The sequence below is a fragment of the Harpia harpyja genome, chromosome 8, assembly GCF_026419915.1.
Source record: "Harpia harpyja isolate bHarHar1 chromosome 8, bHarHar1 primary haplotype, whole genome shotgun sequence".
NCBI classification, from domain to species: domain Eukaryota; kingdom Metazoa; phylum Chordata; class Aves; order Accipitriformes; family Accipitridae; genus Harpia; species Harpia harpyja.
In genome coordinates, this window is record NC_068947.1 from 49,438,951 (window position 1) to 49,460,311 (window position 21,361).

General features: G+C 46.9%; 1 protein-coding gene across 2 annotated transcripts in view; it reads right to left on the bottom strand.

Moving 5' to 3' along the window:
- Positions 1-415: 415 nt before the first annotated feature.
- Positions 416-21,361, bottom strand: part of CD58 (CD58 molecule) — a 49,782-nt gene continuing 28,836 nt past the window's right edge. The window contains exon 11 of one of the 2 annotated variants that reach the window (XM_052794240.1): positions 416-820. In XM_052794240.1, coding sequence (XP_052650200.1) covers positions 774-820 — 47 coding nt within the window. In that variant the 3' untranslated portion in view covers positions 416-773. Of the gene's footprint in view, positions 821-18,972; positions 19,315-21,361 lie in introns of those variants that run through there. The other variant, XM_052794241.1, reaches the window with a different exon arrangement.

Sequence of the window (21,361 nt, forward strand, 5' to 3'; positions counted from 1 at the left end):
TTCCCTTCCAGAGATTGAAGCAGCTGAGTTAATCAGTTCCAGACTATATTCAAGTCATGGGTGTCAAGAGGACAATACAAGTTCAAAACCTTGAGGATGTTCAAAGTCTTCTACTACGCCTAGGCAGTTGCCATGTCTCCCCTGGGATGCTAAAAAGGAGGATCTTTTCACCTCCTGAGAAAGCAGGATGATTAACTCACTCAAGGACATGCTTCACAGAGAGGGGGAAGGGCTGGAGATGTGGCAAACAGGGAGTTTGAAGATTTTCCTGTTGCATCTGGGTGGTGCTTCAAAAGCTTGGGAGCAGAGGCTGCTGCAGGAGCTGGGCTGGGCTGGGAAAGCCCTCAGGCAGGTCTGGAGATGTTTCCTGGCCTGGCAGCACACTGGATGTTCACCTGCACGGCTGATGACAGAAGTTGTCACTGGTAGTAGTTCTCAGGCTTTGGAAGGTGTTCAGTTTCTGCTGGACCCTCCTCTTACACAACAACACACCTCCAGTTATTCTTTTGCCCCAGTATAGTTCACTTGCCCTCATCTGCCTCTCCCTCACAAAGCCAGTCTGTTCCCATCAGAGCTTATGCAGTGCAGACAAGGTTGTTAGAACTCGTCTCTATAATAAAACAAGCTCCTCCAGACATGATGTAGTTCATATTTTCTTATAATGTCTGTAGCACTCACCTTACAGAGCCTTGGAAAGAGACTTAACCATCAGCGCATACTTTCTCCCACCCACATCACTGGCTGACCGGCTGATGAGCTGGGGTCTTGGCTGCTCATTCATCTCTGGCTTTTGCTGGTGCTTCAGAGTAGAGATGTCTCTCTGTGGAGAAAAAAAAAACCACTCCAAGAATATGTTTATCTTTAGGCCATCTCTCCTCTGGTGTGTCCCCCATAAAACCCCCTGAGGTTCAAGGCAAATGTTTCCAGTCCTCTGCACCAAACACTATTCTTTTCTCCAGAGCCCATTTTGCTTGAAAGGACATCGTTTAAAGCTGGGAGGAGAAAGGAGAGAAGTGATTCAGTGTCCAAGTCCATTTGGATGACTGAGCATCTCTTAAGTACTTCAGCCAAAGCACTCAACATTTACTATTTGGGATATTTTTTGTTAACAGTCAAAAGAGTCAAATGTTTTACCATGCAGCTGAAAGCTTTGTGTATTACTCAAAGCTCAACTCCTCCTAGAGGAATGACAAATCAGAAGCTGTAATAGTAAACTGAATTCTGGCTACAAAATAAAAAAGCAAAAGTCTCTGTTGCTATTTTTCACTTTGGATATAAATCCTCTGGACTGAACAGCCCTCGCCAGGCACTGTGTAAAGTTTTTTCCTAAAATAAGTTGACAGGGGTCAGGGGCCCAAGCTAAGCTGATTAGCGCAGCTAAAGCCGTATCACATTGCCACAGCGGGGTCATATGATTGATCACTGGGGTAAATATTTAGGAAGCTTCCCAGGGAAGGGGAGTAGAGGGGACAGACCATAGAAGCCAGGGAAAACGGGCAACTGGGGTGTCGCTAAGGGAGGGTCTGATACCATCCGCCTGCCGTAACGCAGATCAAAAAAGCAGGGGTAGCTTTGCTTTGACTTCCATCTCCCATCGCCTTCCCCTTTGAACACGCGTTCCGCTCCGCCGGCCCAGGATCACCTTCACCGCGAGGCAGCGTTTTCGACATCAAGGCAGTCCCTGTCACTCTGCAACCACGTCCCACCAGACCTCGCCGGCGCTGGTCAGCCCTTCTCCCGGCAGCTCGGGACAGCCCGGTGCCCGCTGCAGAAGGGCAGCACGCTCATCAGCCGGTCAAACGGGCTCTCCTCCGCGGGCTTTGACTTTCCCGTAGGCAGCACGGGACCCCTGGGAAGTTTTGCAGTCCCTAAACCTTGCCGGCATGGGAGCGGCGTGCAAGGGAGCGATACCAGCCACGTTCCCCGACCCTTCCCTCCGCCGCCGGGGAATAAAGGTGGAGAGAAAACAAGCTGTGCTGAAGTAGATGCTCACGTCCATCTACAGCGGGCACCTCCTGGTGTAACCTGGGGGAGTTTTCTTCCTCTCCCACCTCCGGCATTGGCGCTTGAGGAGCTAGACCCTGTTCTCAGAGCGGTACCCAGCTCGACTCAGCCCCCGAGTCCTCCCCTGGGGCTCCGACTGGCCTCAGGGGCTTTGCCCCATCCACAGCCGCCTTCCCCCACCGGTGGGGTCTGCGAGACGGCCGCCCTTCTTCACGGGCAGACCACAAAGCTGGCGGAGACCCCCCCCCGGAGACGCCATCTCAGGCCCAAGGGGAACACCCCAAGATGGTGCCTGCCCTGAAACGGCACCCAATCCTCCTCCTCTGCCGCCCGACAGTTCGGCGGGGACCAGAGAGGCGTCTGGGCCCCCCTTTCTCCCAAAAATGAGGGGCAACATCCCGGGCTTGAATCCATCCCTTCGTAAGCACAGCCAGGGCCTGGCTCAGCCGCCAACCCGCTCGCTACGAGGCGCCCATGATGCGAAGGGTTTCCCGAGCTCCCTCCGTAATTAACGGCAGCCAAAACGGTAGCTGGGAGGGCTGAGGGGCAGGCATTGCCCCAGGGACCATCTTGGGGCCCCGCTGCAGCACCCCGGGGGGACAACTCCTTCGTCCCGGTGGGTCCTGGGCACCCGAAAGGCACCGGAGCAAAGGCAAGGGCCGGGGATTTAAAAAGATAAACACGAAGGCAAGGAGGCTGCGAGTGATGGAAAGCGAGCGTGCGGCCGTCCTGCAGAACCTGTATTATTAAACAGATGCGAGTGCCAGCTGCCACCCGCCCTGGTGGGGGGGTTAGGGGGGCTTTCCACACATGCAGCGCTTTTACAAACCTTTCCCCCTGTCAAACTCGGCGGTTGAAAAAGAAGCCACCAGAAGTTAACCTTTTTCCTTAACCACGGTTTTAGCAGCTCTCATTTCTTCACTGTTTGTCTTTCCTGCCTTGTTGCAGACCGAGGTTGTTTGCCAGAAAATAAGACAAAGGCTCGTTGCTGCCAGAATCTGCCCTCCAACAACAAGGAACAGCAGTAAGTGGGCAAGTAGGGACACACAGAGCTGCACAGAGAGCAGAAGAGAATAGCTCCTATTATTTTGGTAAGTTGCTGTTGACTTTGAGGCAGGACTCTCAGGGAAAGGTAACAGCTGGTGTTAGACAAATGATACAGCTAGAAAAAACAGAGGAGCTTTTAGACACACAAATCCTTCTTCCAAGCTGAAGCAAAACGCTGTAAAGGTCAGCCTAAGCACAGACTGGAAAAGTTTCCTCTGAGCGTCTCTCTTTCTTTGGGGAAAAATGAGGCTCCACGGGGTAAGAACTGGCCCCTTGGCACACAGCAAAAGAGAGGCATGACTGGATCCCCGATCCCAGCTCTTCTGCGGTGAGATGGTGCTTCCCCACCCGTAGAAGCCATTGCTGGGTCCATCAAACACAACCTGTTATGGTACTGCAATAGCCCCTCTAGTACTTGGGAAGCACCGGCAGATGCTTTGCCCCAGTACGTCGCTGCACAGGAGCAGTTTGTAAGTGCCACTCAGACCCAGCCTTGGAATGTTGAGCTGTGATTTACACTGACTCCAGAGATTTCAGGTCACCTCGTGCAACTGCTCAACTCAGTCTTCACTGCAAACGTTTATTGTATCTTACAAAAAAAGGAGCAGTTTGCAGGCCCTGGGGAGGGGTACCAGCGTTGAGCAGAGCTCAGGAACTGCATCAGCACTAAAAGAAGCCGGTGAGTTCGAGGAGGCACAGCACAAAGACACTGTTGAGCTGCAACTTGACAATGACCAGTGAAGCAAATTATGCTCTGCCAGGTTACAGGGTCAAGCAGCAATAGTATACCGACTAATGGTGCCAAAGTCACCAGAGGACCTATCTCAGATGTAGCAGACAGTTCATATTGCATTCTGGGATCTGCATATCTGCTTTAGGCCAGCACTCTCCATTTGAACTGCAGAACCATTCGTCCTTGGGCAGATACCTTAGCTTCAATATTGCACAATGGGATTTGCACAGCAGAGTCCATGCAAGTATAATCGCCTTGAGTGTCCCAGGAGAAACCCAGCCCATAGGCGGCAAACTGTCCCTGTGACCTGGTGCTCAGCTACGCAATTTCCTATTGCACAGCACGGACGTTTTCCGACTTGCTGTCTCAGGCCTGCCTGCCTCACCCTCTGCTTTCCCTCTGTTATGAAACTCTAGAGATGCTTCCCCAGCAACAACGCTATTTTGTTCTAGAAGAGAAAAATCTAGGACTGATCAACCCTGCTATCAACAAGCAGGTGTCTCCGATAGCAACAAAAGAACCAGCATTGATAGCGGAGAGGGTAGAGAGAGACAGATGCAATGAAGTGGAGAGAGGGAAGCCAATCAACTTAATGAAATAAGGCGCAAGGTTAGTGAAGGGCTATTTATAGACTCCAACTGGTTCAGCCCTGTGCACTTAGAGGCTGGCTCAAACTGGCTCCTTAACAGCAGCAATAATCATTACAGAGAAGAAAGAGAAAAAAAGTGAAAGCTTGGAAAATTCACTGCCGGAGGTAAAGCTTTAGAGCCGGGGCTGGCTGGAGTCAGAAGTAACTGCATTACTGAGAGATTGAAAGGTTAATAGGAAACCAGCTGACACTGAAAGGGAACAATTAGAGAGGTTAAGGGGCTTAATATTAGATTAATGGTTGCCTGGAGGAGCAAAAGCAGACATTTCGGGAAAATGGGAGAACGGTGCGCAGAAGGCTGTTTTTTTCATGGACGGAGAGCCCCAGGTCTGCTCCTGCCACTCCCTGGATACAGTGGAAGAAGGTGGCTCTGCCATTCCTCACCGGTCTTGCTCAGTCTCCTGTTTTCATCTCTCTTCCTCCACTCCCATCTTGTTTGTCTCTTGAAGTCCCTTTGGGTTTGCTCTCCCCCCTTAAGCGCTGTCTGTGTGGTCTTGTCTTAGCGTCTTCCTTGTGTTCCTCCTCCATCCTCCCACTGTCTCCTTAAAGGTCATAATAATAAAATGATGCTTAGCATTCCCATGGCCCTTTCATTCCTCTTCAGTGTGCTACTCTCCAGAGGCAGGGGTGGTGAGGATGGACGCTTTTATCCGCATTACCCGTAACCACGAGTCAAAGCTTCAAAGAGGAAAAAAAGAAAGAGTTGACAAAGATCAGATGACAGGTCTGTTCCCCAGCAAATTCTCCCCAACTAGATGGACAATACTGACAGTGGTGAGGTCCCTGACTACCAGCAGCCATTTTAAAAGACTTTTTAAGAGGAAGATGTTGGACACACTGCAGAGAGTACTGATTCAGCAAGGTAGGAACTGGCATGGATCGATGGCATCTCCACACCCGAAAGGGGGGTTGAAGATACTAAGGAGAGGACATTGAGCACTAGGAACGCAGTCCTACCAGATGAAGGGCCATGTGTATGATGCTGCTGCGTGGTGGGCTGAGCCCTGAACAGACAGCAGGTTAAAACACGCCTCTTACAGGAGGACAACAAAAGCAAGGAGGATGTTCTGCAGCTCAGAGGTGCTGGATGTTCTCCTGAAACCTTGTGCTGCAGAGCGGAGATAAGCTGTTCTCCCTCGCCCCGGAGTACGAGATGGGTAGCAAAGGATTTGGGATGGACTCGCTGCATCTGTACGGTGCAGACTCCCCAGCCATAACCTGACCTGTCCCATTTCCCCACGGTCCCTGCAGTTGCTAACATAGTCAGTCCCCTGAGAGTCCCTGTACCTCGGTGCCGGGAAAGCCTTGTCTCATAGCTGCTTAGGACAATGCTGGGAGCATTGAACTGCTCCCTGCACCACCCTGAGGGACTCCTGAGACCCAGGGAGAAGTTCTCCCCTCCTGCACCACCCGCAGCTGCTGCCCTCAAGGATCTTTCCAAAGGCACGTGCTCCTCCCACGGGACAGGGAGAACTTTCCCCGAGTGCCTAGCCCTTGGCAGTTGCTCGTGGACTCAAACGAGCGCAAGCTGGCTGGATCCATCCGTATCTTACGCGGCTTCCCACAGCACAGCCTCCCCTCTGAAAATCTCCCTGGCAAGATTAGAAAGCAATGCACTCAGCACTCCCTTCTAGGGCTGTAAAAGCCAGGCTGGGACTCCGACACTGCGCAGGCACCTGACAGAAAAGTTTCCTCACTTGTGATAACGACAGTGAATGTCCCAGCCTAGATGAGTTGTGGTCATTTGCGGCGTATGAGCTCCAAAACACTTGAAATGCAGTGCTCTGGCTTAATGCAACCTATGGAGGTCACCCATGGGTTCCCAAGGAGGCTCTGGCTGGCATCAGAAGGCAACTCAAGCTGTTTTCTTCTTATATCCATGACAGCTGAGCACTGACTTCCTTTTACTAGCCGGGACACTGCTGATAGAAAGATGAGAAAGATGGCTAGAGAAGCATTTGCTGGATGTATTATTCCTCAGGTCTCTCTTCCATGCAGCCACATCTGCTTAAAAGCAACGAGCCTGAAGGGACAGGCTCTCTCTCCCACATTCCCATCCTACTTGGGAGCATTTCCCAGGTCTAACATAAACCTCCTCCCTGCGCCTGGATGGCCACATCCCTGGAGCTGCATCTCTGCTTCAAAAGATCTGATATTCTGCCAGTGCTGACCTCTGCCAGAGCCTGGGGGTACCCATCACCTCCGGCCCGCAGTGCCCGGGAGTTTAAAGCACATTTCAGCTAAGGATCTCAAAGTGCTTTACAAACAGCCATTAATCCTCAAGCCACCCCTAGGAGTCAGGCCTGTAATTATTTGGTTCACCATTTATCTCTGGAACTCACTGTGCCCGTTCCCCCAGCCTGGGGATGAAGGAAGGTAGAACAATACCTACCATTTCGTAACAAATTGCAAATTAAATTGACTGAAGCTCAGCCATTAAGGGAAACGTTACCTTTTCCATAATCACCTCCTGCAGGCAAGAGCCTGAGAAAACGTAGCAACAGCTATTCTTTAACAGCTAGGTAAACTTTGACACAAAATTTAAGTGACAAGCTCCGAGTGAGACAGCCAACGAGCGGCAGATTTCCGAGAGCAGAAATCAGGAATGCTACCGCTTGGTTTCTTCTTTTATCGACCGAATTGTCTTTACTCCATGCCCCGCCCCCTCTTAATGATGACCGTCAAAGGAAAAGAAATGCCGCTTATGCCCTTTATGTGCCTTTCTAATAGATTAAGGAGCCTGTAGGATTTCGGTCCAAGGGAAAAAGATTAAGTGTTTTTCCGCTTGTTTTCTTACATTAGAAATGCAGGTCTTCGGGAGCCTAAAAGTCTCCAGTCTGTCTAGCCTAGATCATGACAAAACCAGAAACAAATGAAAGACAAGAGGGCAAGAACGGGGCAGAGGAGTGGAGAGGGGAGGGGAAATCGAGCCAAAGTCACAAAGTGCTGTTTGCAAGCAACAATTGCACAAACACCGTAACACAATGACGCACAAAATATCAGTAAGAAATGATGTGCTGTTCAAGGGTTGACTCTCCCGCAGCTCCAGCCAGGGTGTGAGAACCCACAGAGGTCAAACTCTGAGTACCCCAGGAGATCTGCATGGAAAGAAGAAAAGGAAAAAAGAGAAGGATCCTCATACCTTTTTCTTCTTCTCAAACGGAAACCACAAGTGGCATGAGGTCTCAAATAAGACAGACCCAACCTACAGAAACGGGAAGGACTGAGCAACAAAAGCAGAGCAAGGGCTGTCCTTTTTGTGCCTCCAGTGTTGGCCAGGTTCATGCAGAGGAATCCCTGGAGAGGAGATGCTGAAGGGAAGAAGCATGGGGATGGGTGGGGTAAACCAACAATACAAAAGGCAATTACAAAGTGAAGCGGAGGTGAAGAAAGCGGCAGAAGGACAGGGCTGGAGCAAATGTCAGCACACAGAGGAAATGGTCCCACTTCAGTCCAGAGAGCAGAAAGGTCACTCCATCGGTTTCCAGCTGATAAAGCTGTCCCTTCTCTGCCCTCTTCCTACAACTCCCTCCCCTACCTGTTCCAGGGAGGCAGCAGAACCCCTGCTTTGCTCTAAGCCCAGAAGGCAGTAAAGAAAAATTTCAGTCAGTTCCAGCTGTACCTGTTCAAACTACTTCTGTGGCTGGGAGATTTAATTACCAGCTAGTCTGCAATATGCAGGCTTTGCACTGCTTTAATAGTCTGGGATCGAAACCTGTATGACCAGAGGGTGGAGGGAAGGGCAGCGGGGGGGTTGCAGCTGTATTGAAAGAAGCGCATTAGAACAGGTCGTGTCTGGATGTGGCTGAGGGGTACGCAAACTGTGTTTGCACAAGGGCACTTGGTTCTAAGTCACCGGATATTCTGAGGGCTAAAATCCAATGCACTAAGCAAAAGCCTTTCCTTAGGAAATATATTTGAAAATCCACCCGGGTAGCTCCTCCAGAAACCTCCAAGCACAGCGCATTAAATAATAATCTGTTAAAATTACCTCCCTCCTGACCAACTACCTGCCGGTAACACTTCATTGCTATATCTAGGTGTACCCAAACCCAGGAGAAGTCCAAAAACTGCCCACAGTAACCAAGCGCAAATCTTGTGGAAACCTGTGTCGGTATGCGAGTAAATACATTGACTCCCCAGCTCACAGCCCCCTCGGGCCATGCCTGAGCCTTCCAGGCCAAACTGGTGCCTTGAGCTGTAAAAAAGGGAGCTGGAAGGGACCATGAGAAGCTCTTTGCCAAAACAGATGCCCCAGCAGGCAAGCAATTGCTGATGCTAGAGCGGTGCCTGCTGGCCAGTCCTATCAGAAGCACTTGGAAATATTTCTACAGAGGACGAACTTGCAGTCAAGTTCAGGAAAATATTTCTAGGGAAGAGCTGCGTGTCCAGCTCCACTGGCATCCAAGTTCCCACCCTCTGCTAACGAGATGTCCCAGTTTTGTGAATCAGTCTGGTATTTCTTTCTATCGGGCCTCTAGCCCCATGCTGTTTCTCGTCTTTCTTTACTCTTTAAGGTTTTATGATTTTTAAGCCAATCCCAAGGTAATCGATGAGTTTATTAGCTTGGTACAACTGATGCAGTTTCAATAACGTAACTCCCTGTGAAAGTTCAGATTCTGGATCGTGTCATCCCAGCAAGCTCTTTAACCTGTCTAATGTTGGATGCTAAGAATGTAAGGCACCCCCAAATCACTGAGAGCTTTTGAAAGCTCTGACATTTTACATACCGAAACATGCTCAAAATGCCAGTAATGTCACTGTTATGCAAACTGGGTGGAACAGCTGCCAAAACCGCTGTCCTTTTACTGTCCTTATGATGTGTTGGGAGAGAGAAATGGTGCTGTGGGTGAAACAGCTCTCATCACAGAGGCAGTGTCTTGGATGCTCGCAAAATGATGAATACAAAAAAGATTAAATCCCAAAGAAATAATCTTCAGAGATATAATGTAGGACTGTTATGCTACCTCCACAGATTTATAACAATGTATTATACTAGACTTTGTCCTCAGGCTGAGGATCTGGAGACAATGTGGGTATGAACAAAAGAAAACAGGTTGCGTATCATGTAATTCCTAAATTTATAGTATGAAAGAAAATAGAATTCTAGCAGAAGATTGGGATTATGTCCCCCTGAGCCTACAGCTCTTCTAGGTAACAACACACACCTATCCGTAAACATACACAAATACACACACGAAGCCCTGCTTTAAAAGCCTTGGAGTTTAACTGGGTAAGACTGGTACTAGCAAAAGGGATGCACCCATCTCCACGGGTCTCCCAGGGCCTGAAACAGTACAGTAAACTCTTGGACACCCACAGACCCACGTTTTCTCACTGATGGCAAGTGGTGCCATGTCAGGCAGCCTCAGCTAGAGGCTTCCCATTATTTACATTTGTTTGCTATTTTGCCACACTTGAACTGTCAGGCTGACATTTTACATCCTCAGCAAAAATAGGGCAGACGGAGGTGGGAGGTGGGCAGGCAGACAAAAACAACGGTAAGGCTGTTACATGCCTTTCTGAAGAACTGGATGTTATCTGTACTGCTGTTTGAGCTCCCCCATGCTCTGCATAAACCAAAACATTCAGTTCAACACATGTTTAAGGTAGACACTGGCCAAATGCCTGTGTTGCACCAGCAGCTGCACAGATTTTAACCATTCTACTGTTTCAGCAGATGAAAGCACCCCTCTCCTGACAGCCACTCCAGCACAATTCAGTGGGAACTGCTACATCTAGACAAAATGGATCCCAAACCGTTCACAGCCCCGCACAAGCACTGATCTACTGGCAAATACAGTAGTAACTTAAACGCTTTCTACTCTAAAAGCTCCAGTGCACTAAGAGGCTAATAATTTACCTCTCCAGCATACTTCCCTCCCCTGTACAAGCAGCGCACAATATACAGATGCACACACTTTCATGCACATATACAGAACATAAACATTTGCACACACGCGAAGCACAAGATTTCCACACATCGTTGGTCTTTACTTAACAAGTCAAAGCACCAGCTTGTACAGCTCATTTATAAAGAACTGTTGTCCTGAATGCCCTGTTACTTTTCCTAGCAGAAGGGGAGGACAAGAGCACAGGGAACACCATCTTCTCTGCTGCCTAAACACACGGAGTTTCACCCAAACAGAATTCATACATGGATTGCCATGCTGAAGCTTTTTGTGTGTTCCCTGTGTCCCCATGTGTGCAACAAAAGATCTCGCTAGTAGCTTGTAGCTGCAACAGAAGGTGAACAGGGCTCTACCTTTACCGTACGAAGGCCCCAAGACAACACAAGCATGCAGGAAAGCCAAGACTTAAGTCGTGTAGGCTCTGTAATCCGCGGACACATCTGACAGACTTGGTTGTAATCTCACTGTGCGTCAGTTTGTCCATCTGTAAAATGGGGACCGTACCACCCTCTGTCTTGGAGGGCAGAAAATTTGTTTGTGAAATGGTCAGATGCTATGGTGTGAACGCATAACTCAAAAACATCTGAAAGTGAATTACTTTAAAGTACATCTTGGATTATGCCTAAAAGAGAACACCAGGGGGCTATACAAAGTTAATGCAAAAAAATTAAATGAAATGTGGAAGCAGGATTCATTTACTACCAGTGACAGAAATCTCCTGAAAACACCAGTCTATTTTCAGAATGCATTAAGTACAGGAGGAATAAGGGAAGATTGTGCAGAAAATCTTGAATCCAGCATTCTCTGATCTTTCAGTGTTTGATTTTGCCACTACAATGAACTTCTGTCATAATTTATTTGGCTCCAGAAATAGAGAATTGAAAACCAACCAGATGATAAATAATTATTAATATGGAGCACATTACTAATTATTATAATGCTTCAGTTCACCATATACTTGTTACCACTGTGATACCATAGCTATTAGAAAAAGCGTATTAAATGAGTTCTGGCTGATATACTGCAGGGTTGAACCAGAGGACTTTACATTTAACTGGTGCTGTTGAGCAAAACTCACGATTCAGAACCACGACGGAGCCAAAGAATAGTAAATAGTCTGGCTGCATTCCACGCACTGACATATTTGGGGATCATATAACAGTGGTCCCAAATTAGGTATTATTTCACTTGACCTTTTTTTTTTCCCTGCTAGATTGGCCGCAGCAACCAACCAGGTCCACACTCACTGGAAGGCAGCGAAGCTTTTCTCAGGATGCTGGCATGCTTCAGAGCAGATGTAATTTAGCAACCATGCAAGGACATTGAGCAATAAAACTCTGCACAGAACTCGCTCCACTCCTCAGTGGTAAAATTCTGCTACCCTGGTAAAATTTTTCTCTTCTTGTTGTTGAGGGAGAAAAGAAAAGCGGTGGAGATGGGAAGTAAAAGGGTCTTCAGAGCCCACCACACAAGCACAGGATACCAGCAGTCTACGTGTAATGGAAAATGTGATCCACAGCATCCCTGGGTCACAACATTTTTTTACAAGGAACAAGTCCCCCACCCCCATGGGGTGGCCCTCAGCCAAAGAGGCCTCTAACCTCAAAGTCCCACAGCCAGCTCCTTATAGTTTCCTACTTCTCAAATCCAAACTTTGGCCCACCCTGCCTGTTGGCCTTGCATTACCCTAAATCACGATGCTACTGCTGAGATCATTTCCCCCACGGGTCCAGGCCCCTCTTTCTGATGTTCTGAAGAGAACAGAAAACGTTGCATGTCTTTGTCAATTTCTAATTCCTCTAGAAAGAAAAAAAAAAAAAAAAGAAATACTGGCCCTTGAAAACACCTGCAAGAAACCATCCCACAGGGTAAGCCACCCCCCCCCTCACCAAACGCCCTTTGAGTAAGTGGACAGCAACCTGCCTCCTACAGCTCTTAATGCAAAACAGCTAATCCACAGGTGATTCATCTTCAGGAGCCTTTTTCTCTCCCTCCAAATCAATGGCCTTCCTTAGAAAACTTCCCTCTCCACACAGCAGAGGGAACTTGGGAATAATCCCCTACACTGCCGGGTCCTGCCCCAGAGCAAGTCCTGCCCCAGCAGAGGAACAGCACCCAGACACATGGAGCTTCAGGCTGCCACTCTGGCACCTAAAGCTTCTCGCCTTTTTCTTAAACGTTGTCTCACCAGGGCACTCCTCTGGTTTGAGTGACAGACATCATCACCACCAAGGACTTTCCTTGATTAGTTAAATTATTTAGGTTAGCTTAACATTCACTTAAAACTGAGAACTTGCAACTGGAACAGAAACTTCTGAATATGAAAACTCTCAACCAGAACTAGGGGGGAAATGCTGATATCAATGGAAAGGCATGGGTCTTCTGTTGCCAGGACTGCAAGACACAGACTATTGCAGCACAAGGCAAGCACTTCAAGGGATCATTCTGGGATGAATTTACCCTTGGACCCCTAAAACTCAGTCTGTTTTGCAGTACCGTACACAGAATTTCTGGACCTTATTTGCACTTACCTCCACCTACCATTCATCGCTCAGTTCCCCTCTGCTCCATCTTCCTGGTCCACCTCTCCACTCTCTTCTCCCCGCTCTCCCCCAGGAACCAAAGAAAGATCAAAAATGCATACTCAAAGAGCACGGAATCCCCCAGTGAAGCGGAATGCCAAACAAGCACAACAGGATATGACAGAAGAGGAAAACACAGTCTAAATGGGAAACTTGAGATTTATAAGGCTAGGAATGAATTTTTCTAAGCAGAGAGGCACAGTTTCTCTCTAGCTGCTAGAAAAAATTGGCAAGTTTTGGGACTCACAGGCCCGTCCTCAGATATCCAACAGGGATGAAGCAGAAGTTCCATTATACCCAAGTTTTGACCCAAGTTTTATATTTGAGTCATACAAAACTTGGCAAAGTAGGAACTTAGATACATCCCTGGGCATAGGATACACTGATTTCTCCCATGACTGCACTAGTTAAGACACAGGGGCTCACATGGTGCCCCACGGTCAACTGTACTCCCCACCTTTTAAGGAGGAAAGTCTCCTTGAGGTCAACCCTACGGCAAAGCTCCTCAGAATTTTGTTCACGCGCTCATTAGGGTCTATAGAAACGTTTCATGTCCTTGTACCTATGCCACAGCCCAAACTGCACCTAGAGACAGCAAGAGCACACAAGCTCACCTCCCCCTTGCTGCTTTGGGTGTTAGTAAATTAACCTGCTACTGCTTGAAGACCATTGCAAACTTGTGTTCCAGCAGCAGCATGCCACATAGGGTGTGCATCACCTCCTTGCAGTCTGCCAGGTGTTATCAGCCCCTGATTTTAAGGTATAGACACAAGTCTGCCCAAAAGACAACCGTGTTGCCTGTTGGCGTTCCTGCTGTCCCTGCCTTTTGCTGCAGTCCTGCTCCTGGAGGCCAGTCCTCACAACGATGCCTGTGGAGCTCCATATGAAGTTAGATCTTGGGCATCAACGAAGGCTCTTTCAACTCACACAACTGCTTTCACACTGTAATCTATTAGAGATTGTTCCCAACAGTTGCACAGCCAATGATAAAGTGAGGATGGTGTAACTTTTCAACCAGCACAGCTAGATCCAGGACAGGGTGTTTGCAAACTGAAAGCTTGCCTGTGCATGTCAGCCCAACACAAAGCTGCCTTGACAACTGTGGTTTGAGTTTGATGCCCAAAATCCATCAGATCAGTTCTACACCAGCACTTGAGCTCTGATCTCATTTATTCCGGGATAAACGAGGAGCAGGATTTCCTGCAGGCACTGCTTCCGTAGGATAAAGCTAATACAAAGAAAAGGAGTCAGGACCAAGGAATCAATTGGGATGTGTCCTGTGAGCACAAGTACTTAACAGCAGCTTGTACTCACTGTGAGTTTCTGTTATTAGCAACAATCAGGTCTCAACATCAACATGAGCTGGGACTTCAGGGTGTCGGAGGGCAGGCTCGCTTCCTGGAATACAATCAGCATCTCCTGGACTCAAGTTGTACACAAGCCAGAAGTAACTGTGCATCTCGAGTAAGCTTCTACTCTTTGCTATTGAAAACTGCCTATTTTTGCATTCACTACAAAATAAGATTGAACACAAATTTTCACAGAAAAAAATGTTTATTCTTTTTTAGTTATTGCACAGGAGACGTTTGGAGAGAGGGACATGGGGAATGGCACTGCAAGTGCTGTCACCAAAACTGGCAGGAAGTCAGGCCAATTTGTTTTCCCAAATGTCTGGCTTCACATCCCTACAGGGAAAAAAAAAAAAAAAAATCTACCCATCATAAAAAACAAAGAAAACAACAATACTGATAAAAAAAAGCCCTGAGCTTCACTCTTGCTTTGAAAACTGCAAAGTCTATACTTCTACCAGTGGGCAGAAGTTTCTCATGCACAGCAGACACTTTGCAAAGCGAGTGGGCGAAAGCAAGCAGCAAGACACCGTAGAGCCTGTAGTTCTTGGTCTTACGTCAGCCTGCCATATATGTGGGTTTTTCTACTTCTGATAAAGCTCCAAAATTCCACGAATTATGCTGAAGACTTCCAGCAACTGTTGTTAATTAACCACAACTGCTTACTATATTTAAAGGCTGTTGCTTTTTGCTTTGGAAACAAAGTCAGTATCAGCTGTCAAGGAATTTTCGAAACCACACCCTATGTGAGACTTTTGCTTGCTGTTCAGTATTAAATTGCACAGGATGAATGCAGTGTATTAGATGAACCGGTATAGCTTCTGGGAGCAATTTCAGCCAGTTCCTCCAAACAATCATTTTTTTGACCATTATTTCTTATATCAATAACAGAAAGCAAGCCTTTGTCCAAGCAGGAGAAGAAGCTACAGGTTTACCCTTACCACAGTACATGACAAAGGACATCTTTGTGTGGAAACTTGTTAAAAAGTTACTAAGAAGTAGACAGAAAAAAAAAAAAAAATTGGCAGGAGGAGGCATGAAAGTACATGCACAAATGCATGCAGCATGGAAAGCAAGCAGGAAGAATTTCAGTTCTCCATGAGTTCCCAGAAGTACAACATTGTTGGAGTAACAGACATGGCAAGCCAGCTTGCATGACTGAAGCACTGGAGTGGATGTGTAGAAGCTCTACAGGAAAGTCATGGAGGTAGGAGGAGAAGAGAGGCTGCCCTCTCTGTGAAAGAGTGGGTTGAATGTATGGAGCTCTGATCCAGAGCAGGTGACAGGCTGGCTGCGAGCTCGTGGGTCATGATCCCAGGAAAGGCTAGTAAGGATGTAAGGATGACCAACATGGTTGGAGCATGCTATAGCACCACCAGATCAGGGTAAGGAAGGAGGTAGAGGCTTCTCTAAACAGCTCGAGGAAGTCTCTGACTCACAGACTCTGGCACATATGAGAGAACTTCTGACATCTGCTGGAAAAGCAACGCAACAGTTCAAGCAGTCAGGAAGATTTCTGGACAGTGTCAGGGACAACTTCTTCACACAGACTACCAGATGCTCCAGCAAGGAGTTATGTGTGGCTGTATCTGCTGCTCACTAACAGAGGAGGACTGGATGGGGATGTGGTCACGAATGGCTGCCTTGGCTGTAGTGCCCAAGAAACAGCTCCAGATCCTGAGAAGAGTGAGGAAGGTAAGCATCAGAGTACAGGCCCTGCACTTTCAGAGAGCAAGTTTTCACTTATTCAGGAAGATGGTAGGCAGGATCTCATGGGAGACAGTTCTGAAGAGCAAAGGAGCTCAAGAGAGCCATCAGGCCTCTAAGGAGGACTTTCTCCAAGCATGAGCACAGGCCATCCCCACAGTCAAGAAAACAGGCAGGCAAATCAGGAGATCAGCTTGGCTAAGCAGGGAGCTCCTGACAGGGCTCCAGGGCAAAAATTGCTTATATTAGACGTGGAGGCAGGGGCGGGCAGGCTACAATGGAGGAATTTAGGAACACTGCCAGGGCTGATAAGGATGGTGTCAGGAAAGCCAAGGCTCAGCTATACTTAGACTTGCAAAGGACATCAAGAGCAACCAGAGCTGCATCTGCTGCTACTTCAACTGTAAAGGAATAAAGGAGGAAAATACAGGCCCATTCCTGAACTGGGGGGGTGGGTTAAGGATATCAGACAGAGAAGGCTTAGTTACTTGATGTGTTCCTTGCCTCAGTGTTCATTAACAAGGTCTCACAGGCTCTGTGCTTAGTCAAAGGGCTCAAGAAAAACTACCAGAAGTCAGGGATTACTTGAGAAAACTTGATCCACACCAGTCCACAGGACTTGATCAGATGTATTCAAGTGTGCTATGAGAGCTGGCTGATATCACTGTGAGTGCAGGTAACCTTTAAAAAGTCATGGAGATTGAGGAAGTCCCTGACTAGAAAAACTAGAAAAGGTTCATCCATTTTAAAAAAGCACCAAAAGGTCAACCCAGAGATCTACAGGCTGGTCAGTCTCACTTTCGTCCCTGGGAGAATCATGCAGCATGACCACTTAAGACACATTTCTGGGCTCATGAAGGAGAAAATGGTTGGGAACAGTTAGCATACATTTAACTAAGGGTAAATCATGCCTAATCAACCCAACTGCCTTCTATAATGATGAAATAACTAGATTTATGGATGAATCGAAAGTAGTATTTTTATACCTTGTCTTTAGCAAGGCTTTTGACACCATCTCCCACAGTATTTCTGTATCCAAGTTAGAACATTATGGCTTGAATGGGCAAACTACACGGACTGTTGGATGGATAAGGAATTGGCTGGATGGTCATGTCCCAAGAATTACAGTCGATGGCTCAATGTCCAAGTGGAAACCAGTAATGAGTGGTGTCCCTCAAGGATCTGCACTGGGAGCAATATTATTTAATATCTTCATCAATGGCATAGATAGTGGGATTGAGTGCACCCTCAGCAAGTTTGCAGATGACACCAAACTGAGTGGTGCTGTTGATACACTTGAGGGAAGGGATGCCATCCAGAAGGACCTTGACAGGCTTGAAAAGCAAGCCCACGTGTACCTTATGAAGTTCAACAAGGCCAAGTGCAAGGTCTTGCTCGTCGGTCAGGACAATCCCTAATATCAATACAGGGTGAGGGATGAATAGATTGAGAGCAGCACTGTGGAAAAGAACTTGGATATACCAGTGGACAAAAAATTAGATATGATCTGGCAATGTGCCCTTGCAGACCAGAAACCCAATTGTATCCTGGGCTGCATCAAAAGAAGCATGGCCAGCAGGTCAAGGGAGGCAATTATCTCCCCTGACTCTGCTCTTGTGAGATTCCACCCGAAGTATTGTCCCCAGCACAAGAAAGACATGGACCTGTTAGAGTGGGTCCAGAGGAGAGCCATGAAGATGATCAGAGGGATGGAACACCTCTCCTGTGAAGAAAGGCTGAGAGTTGGGGTTGTTCAGCCTGGAGAAAAGGTGGCTTCAGGGAGACCTTATTGCAGCCTTTCAATACCTAGAGGGGGCTTATAAGAAAGACAGAGAAAGACTTTTTACCAAGGCCTGTAGTGACAGAACAAGGGGCAACAGTTTAAAACTGAAAGAGGATAGATTTAGGTTGGACATAAGGACAACATTTTCTACGATGAGGGTGGTGAGACACTGGAACAGATTGCCCAGAGAAGCTGGGGATCCCCCATCATCAGCAGTGTTCAAGGTCAGGCTGGACGGAGCTTTGAGCAACCTGATCTAGTGAAAGATGTCCTTGCCCACAGCAGGGGGCGTTGGACTAGAGAATTTTTAAAGGTCCCTTCCAACCCAAAGTGTTCTATGATTCTATGGTAGAGAACTGGTTGGATAATTGGGCTTAGATGGTAGTGGCTAACAGGTCGTACTCTTCCTGGATGGCTGAGACAAGTAGAGTACTACAAGGGTCTGTGCAGGAACTGGTCCCGTTTAACATCTCCATCAGCGGTCTGGAGGAGGGGATAAAAGTGCAGTCTTGTCAAGTTTGCAGATGACACCAAGCTGGGGAGAATCAGTCAACGTGCTAAAGGGCTGGGCTGTCAGAGAGACCTACACAGGTTAAAATTAAAAAAGGACAAATGCAAAGCTCTGGGAGAGAGGAACCACTTGCAATGATACAAGCCAGGGTCTGGCTGACAGGGGAGCAGTTCTTCTGAAAAGAAGCAGGGGGATCTCAGTAAGCAGCAAGCCAAATGCGAGCCAGCAGTGTCCCCTGGCAGCAAAGGTGGCTAACAGCATCCTGGGCTGTATTAACAGGAGCTTAGCCAGTAGGTTGAGGGTAGTGATTATCCCTCTCTACTCAGCACACATTAGAACACATTTAGAACACTGCATCCAGTTTTGGACTCCTTCAAGAAGACAGACATCAATAAAATTGGAGCAAGTTCAGTGGAGGGCTACCAAGATGGTCAGAGCACTTGCACTGTGAGGAAAAGCTGAAGGCACTGTACTTGTTCAAGCCTGGAGAAGAGTAGGCTTTGGGGGTGTGCCTAACAGCAGTGTTCTACCAACTCCAGGAGATAGCTATCTTGGAGAATATTTGTCTGGAGCATTGAGCTCCAGCTGGAGAACTGAGACTAGCAAATGCAAACTTCCATCCATCTGGAATGGCTGAAGCATGAGCCGTCTTTCTTCTGACTGTAAAAACGTACTGATCCAAAATTGCACAGAAAGCTGGTTAGGTTTTGATTTATCCACGTTCACGTCAATGAATATGACTTTTTTAATTTCCAAATATCATTTATAAAAAAGACCTTAGCCCTGCAATTTGTGTAAGTAGAACACTGTTTGCTAAAACCAGATACAAAACAATACCAAAGATTTTGTCCATTATTCGACCTATTTCCCTTCTAAGAAAAGAAGAATAGGCACTGGAAACAGCTCGTCTAGTCTTCAAAGCACTTCTTCATGGATGACTTCAGTGCTCATGGAAAACCTCCAAGAGAAAAAGATAGCATCTCCTTCGCCGTTGAATTCTACCACTTCTCTTCCATTGTTTGTTTATGATTTAAGATCTGAAGCAAAAGCAAAAGAAAAGCACACAAGTAAATTATTATGTCTTCTCTTCTAGAAATTGAACTAGTTATACAAGAATACTGCGGGCTTTAAATACTAATAAAGTGTGAAGATGAATTAAGACATTGTCACATGATCCAAAACAATCCAATTACAGCAGCTATGCAACCTGTGGTATATGATAGCCACTAGCTGTTTTACCCAAATTATCTGTTTATGGCTAGACACATTCTTCTGCAACTGGAGCAGGTTAAGAACATTTATCACTTACTGCCAGCCACCGGCTAAGCAGCTGGTAATCAATGAGGCTGTTCTGACTCCATGACTTTAGATCACATAACTAGGCAAAGATACCACTTTCATGCAAAGGTTCAAGTCTATAATCTTAGTATCAGCTGTGCACCACACATGCATGTCATGCTGCTGCTATTTCTCCCACACAGTAATGCCAGGTGCTTTTGGAGCTTTCTCTTTTGACAATTGCAGACAGAGCTCTTATTTGACAAGCAAGGAAACTGAAGGCAAAGGGAAGTTACAGCGCAGGAAGTTAGAACCCATCAAGTTCAAGATTATGTGCACAACTTAACTCACTGCATGCAACATGCATTAACCGCTAACCGGGCTGATTTCCAATAAAGCATACACAAGGTCCACTTACATCAGTGTTTCCATCTTGGTGCACACAGAGCAATAGTATAAGGTGAACCAACAGGACACTGTGTCATTCAGTCTTTGCTCCTATTTTGATAGCACTGCCACTCCCTTTCACTAGTCTCTAGCTCAGCATCACTCCAACCTAGGATAAGACACCGAGGCAGTCTAGGAGAGCAGCATATGGTGACACATGGTACTCATCTCTGTAGACAATGAGAAAGATGTCCCTAGTCTGGTTCTCACAAGATTCCTGGATAGGCCTGAAGTATTTTTATGATTTGTATCCTTAAAATCCAAGCAGGTTTACTGCTTCGCCTACGGCTGACTTACGCCAGCTTGATGACAAGACTCAAGAACGTGATTGAGAAGCCAGTCGGCGGTTTGCCTGTGTCTATGCAGTGAGAAGACCTGAATAGGAAATTAGTGTTCTCCTCTCATTTTAGAGCTATGGCGATAGGCATCAGGTTTCACACTCCCCACAACATGCCAAAAGTTCTGTCCACACACAGCTCGCAAACAGCACCAAGGAAAGCACAGCTATATCTGATGTCTTGACATGATGTAACTACATAATTATTTCAGATGCTAAACCCTTAAGCATGACGTAGGAGCACAGTTTAGCCAAGTGACCAACCCTTGCAAAGCAGCATGTCATGTAGGCCAGGAATCATACGCTGACTTACTTCATTTGATCGTCAGTATTTCTCCTTGGCAACTAACAGGATCTGACTCAGTTATTACAAATTACCACAGCTTCCTCCCCAGCTATACAGCCCTGTTTTAAGTCTGTTTCCCTGTTTCATGACAGTTTCACTGGCAGTTTTCATCTGCATCACAGAGTCATCACAGTTTCTTATACTCAGTCCTAACTCCTTCCCACTGTTTCACTCATCCATGTTTTCTCACATTCGGAGACTTCCCGCCCCCCTCCCTCTTTTCCACATTGTCTTCAGCAAATATCTGAATGTGATTGCTTGGCTGGTAATTCAACAGAAGAATCAAGCCTGGCAGAACAGAAAACTCTGCAGCGGTAAGGTGCCACTAGCTTACACGTTCCTGTGCATTTTGAGAATCTTTAAATGGATTATCTGCATCAGTGGTCTCCGAAGTGGGGTATGCGCAAGGCAATCTGTTGCCGTACAGGAAGAAAACATGTTTGCACCATTAAAAATGCTGTTTACATCATCCCTACCTCACCCTTTTTTAATTTCTATTTTTATGCGTATTTTATAATGTACATAATACTTGAGTGCAGTAGCACATGCATATAATTTATAAATAAACATACATAAATTGGGTGTGTATGTTCAAAATATTTTACTGATGTGGTGCATAATCAAAAAAGTTTGGAGAACACTGATCTACAACACAAGAAGCAGAAACCAGTATGAA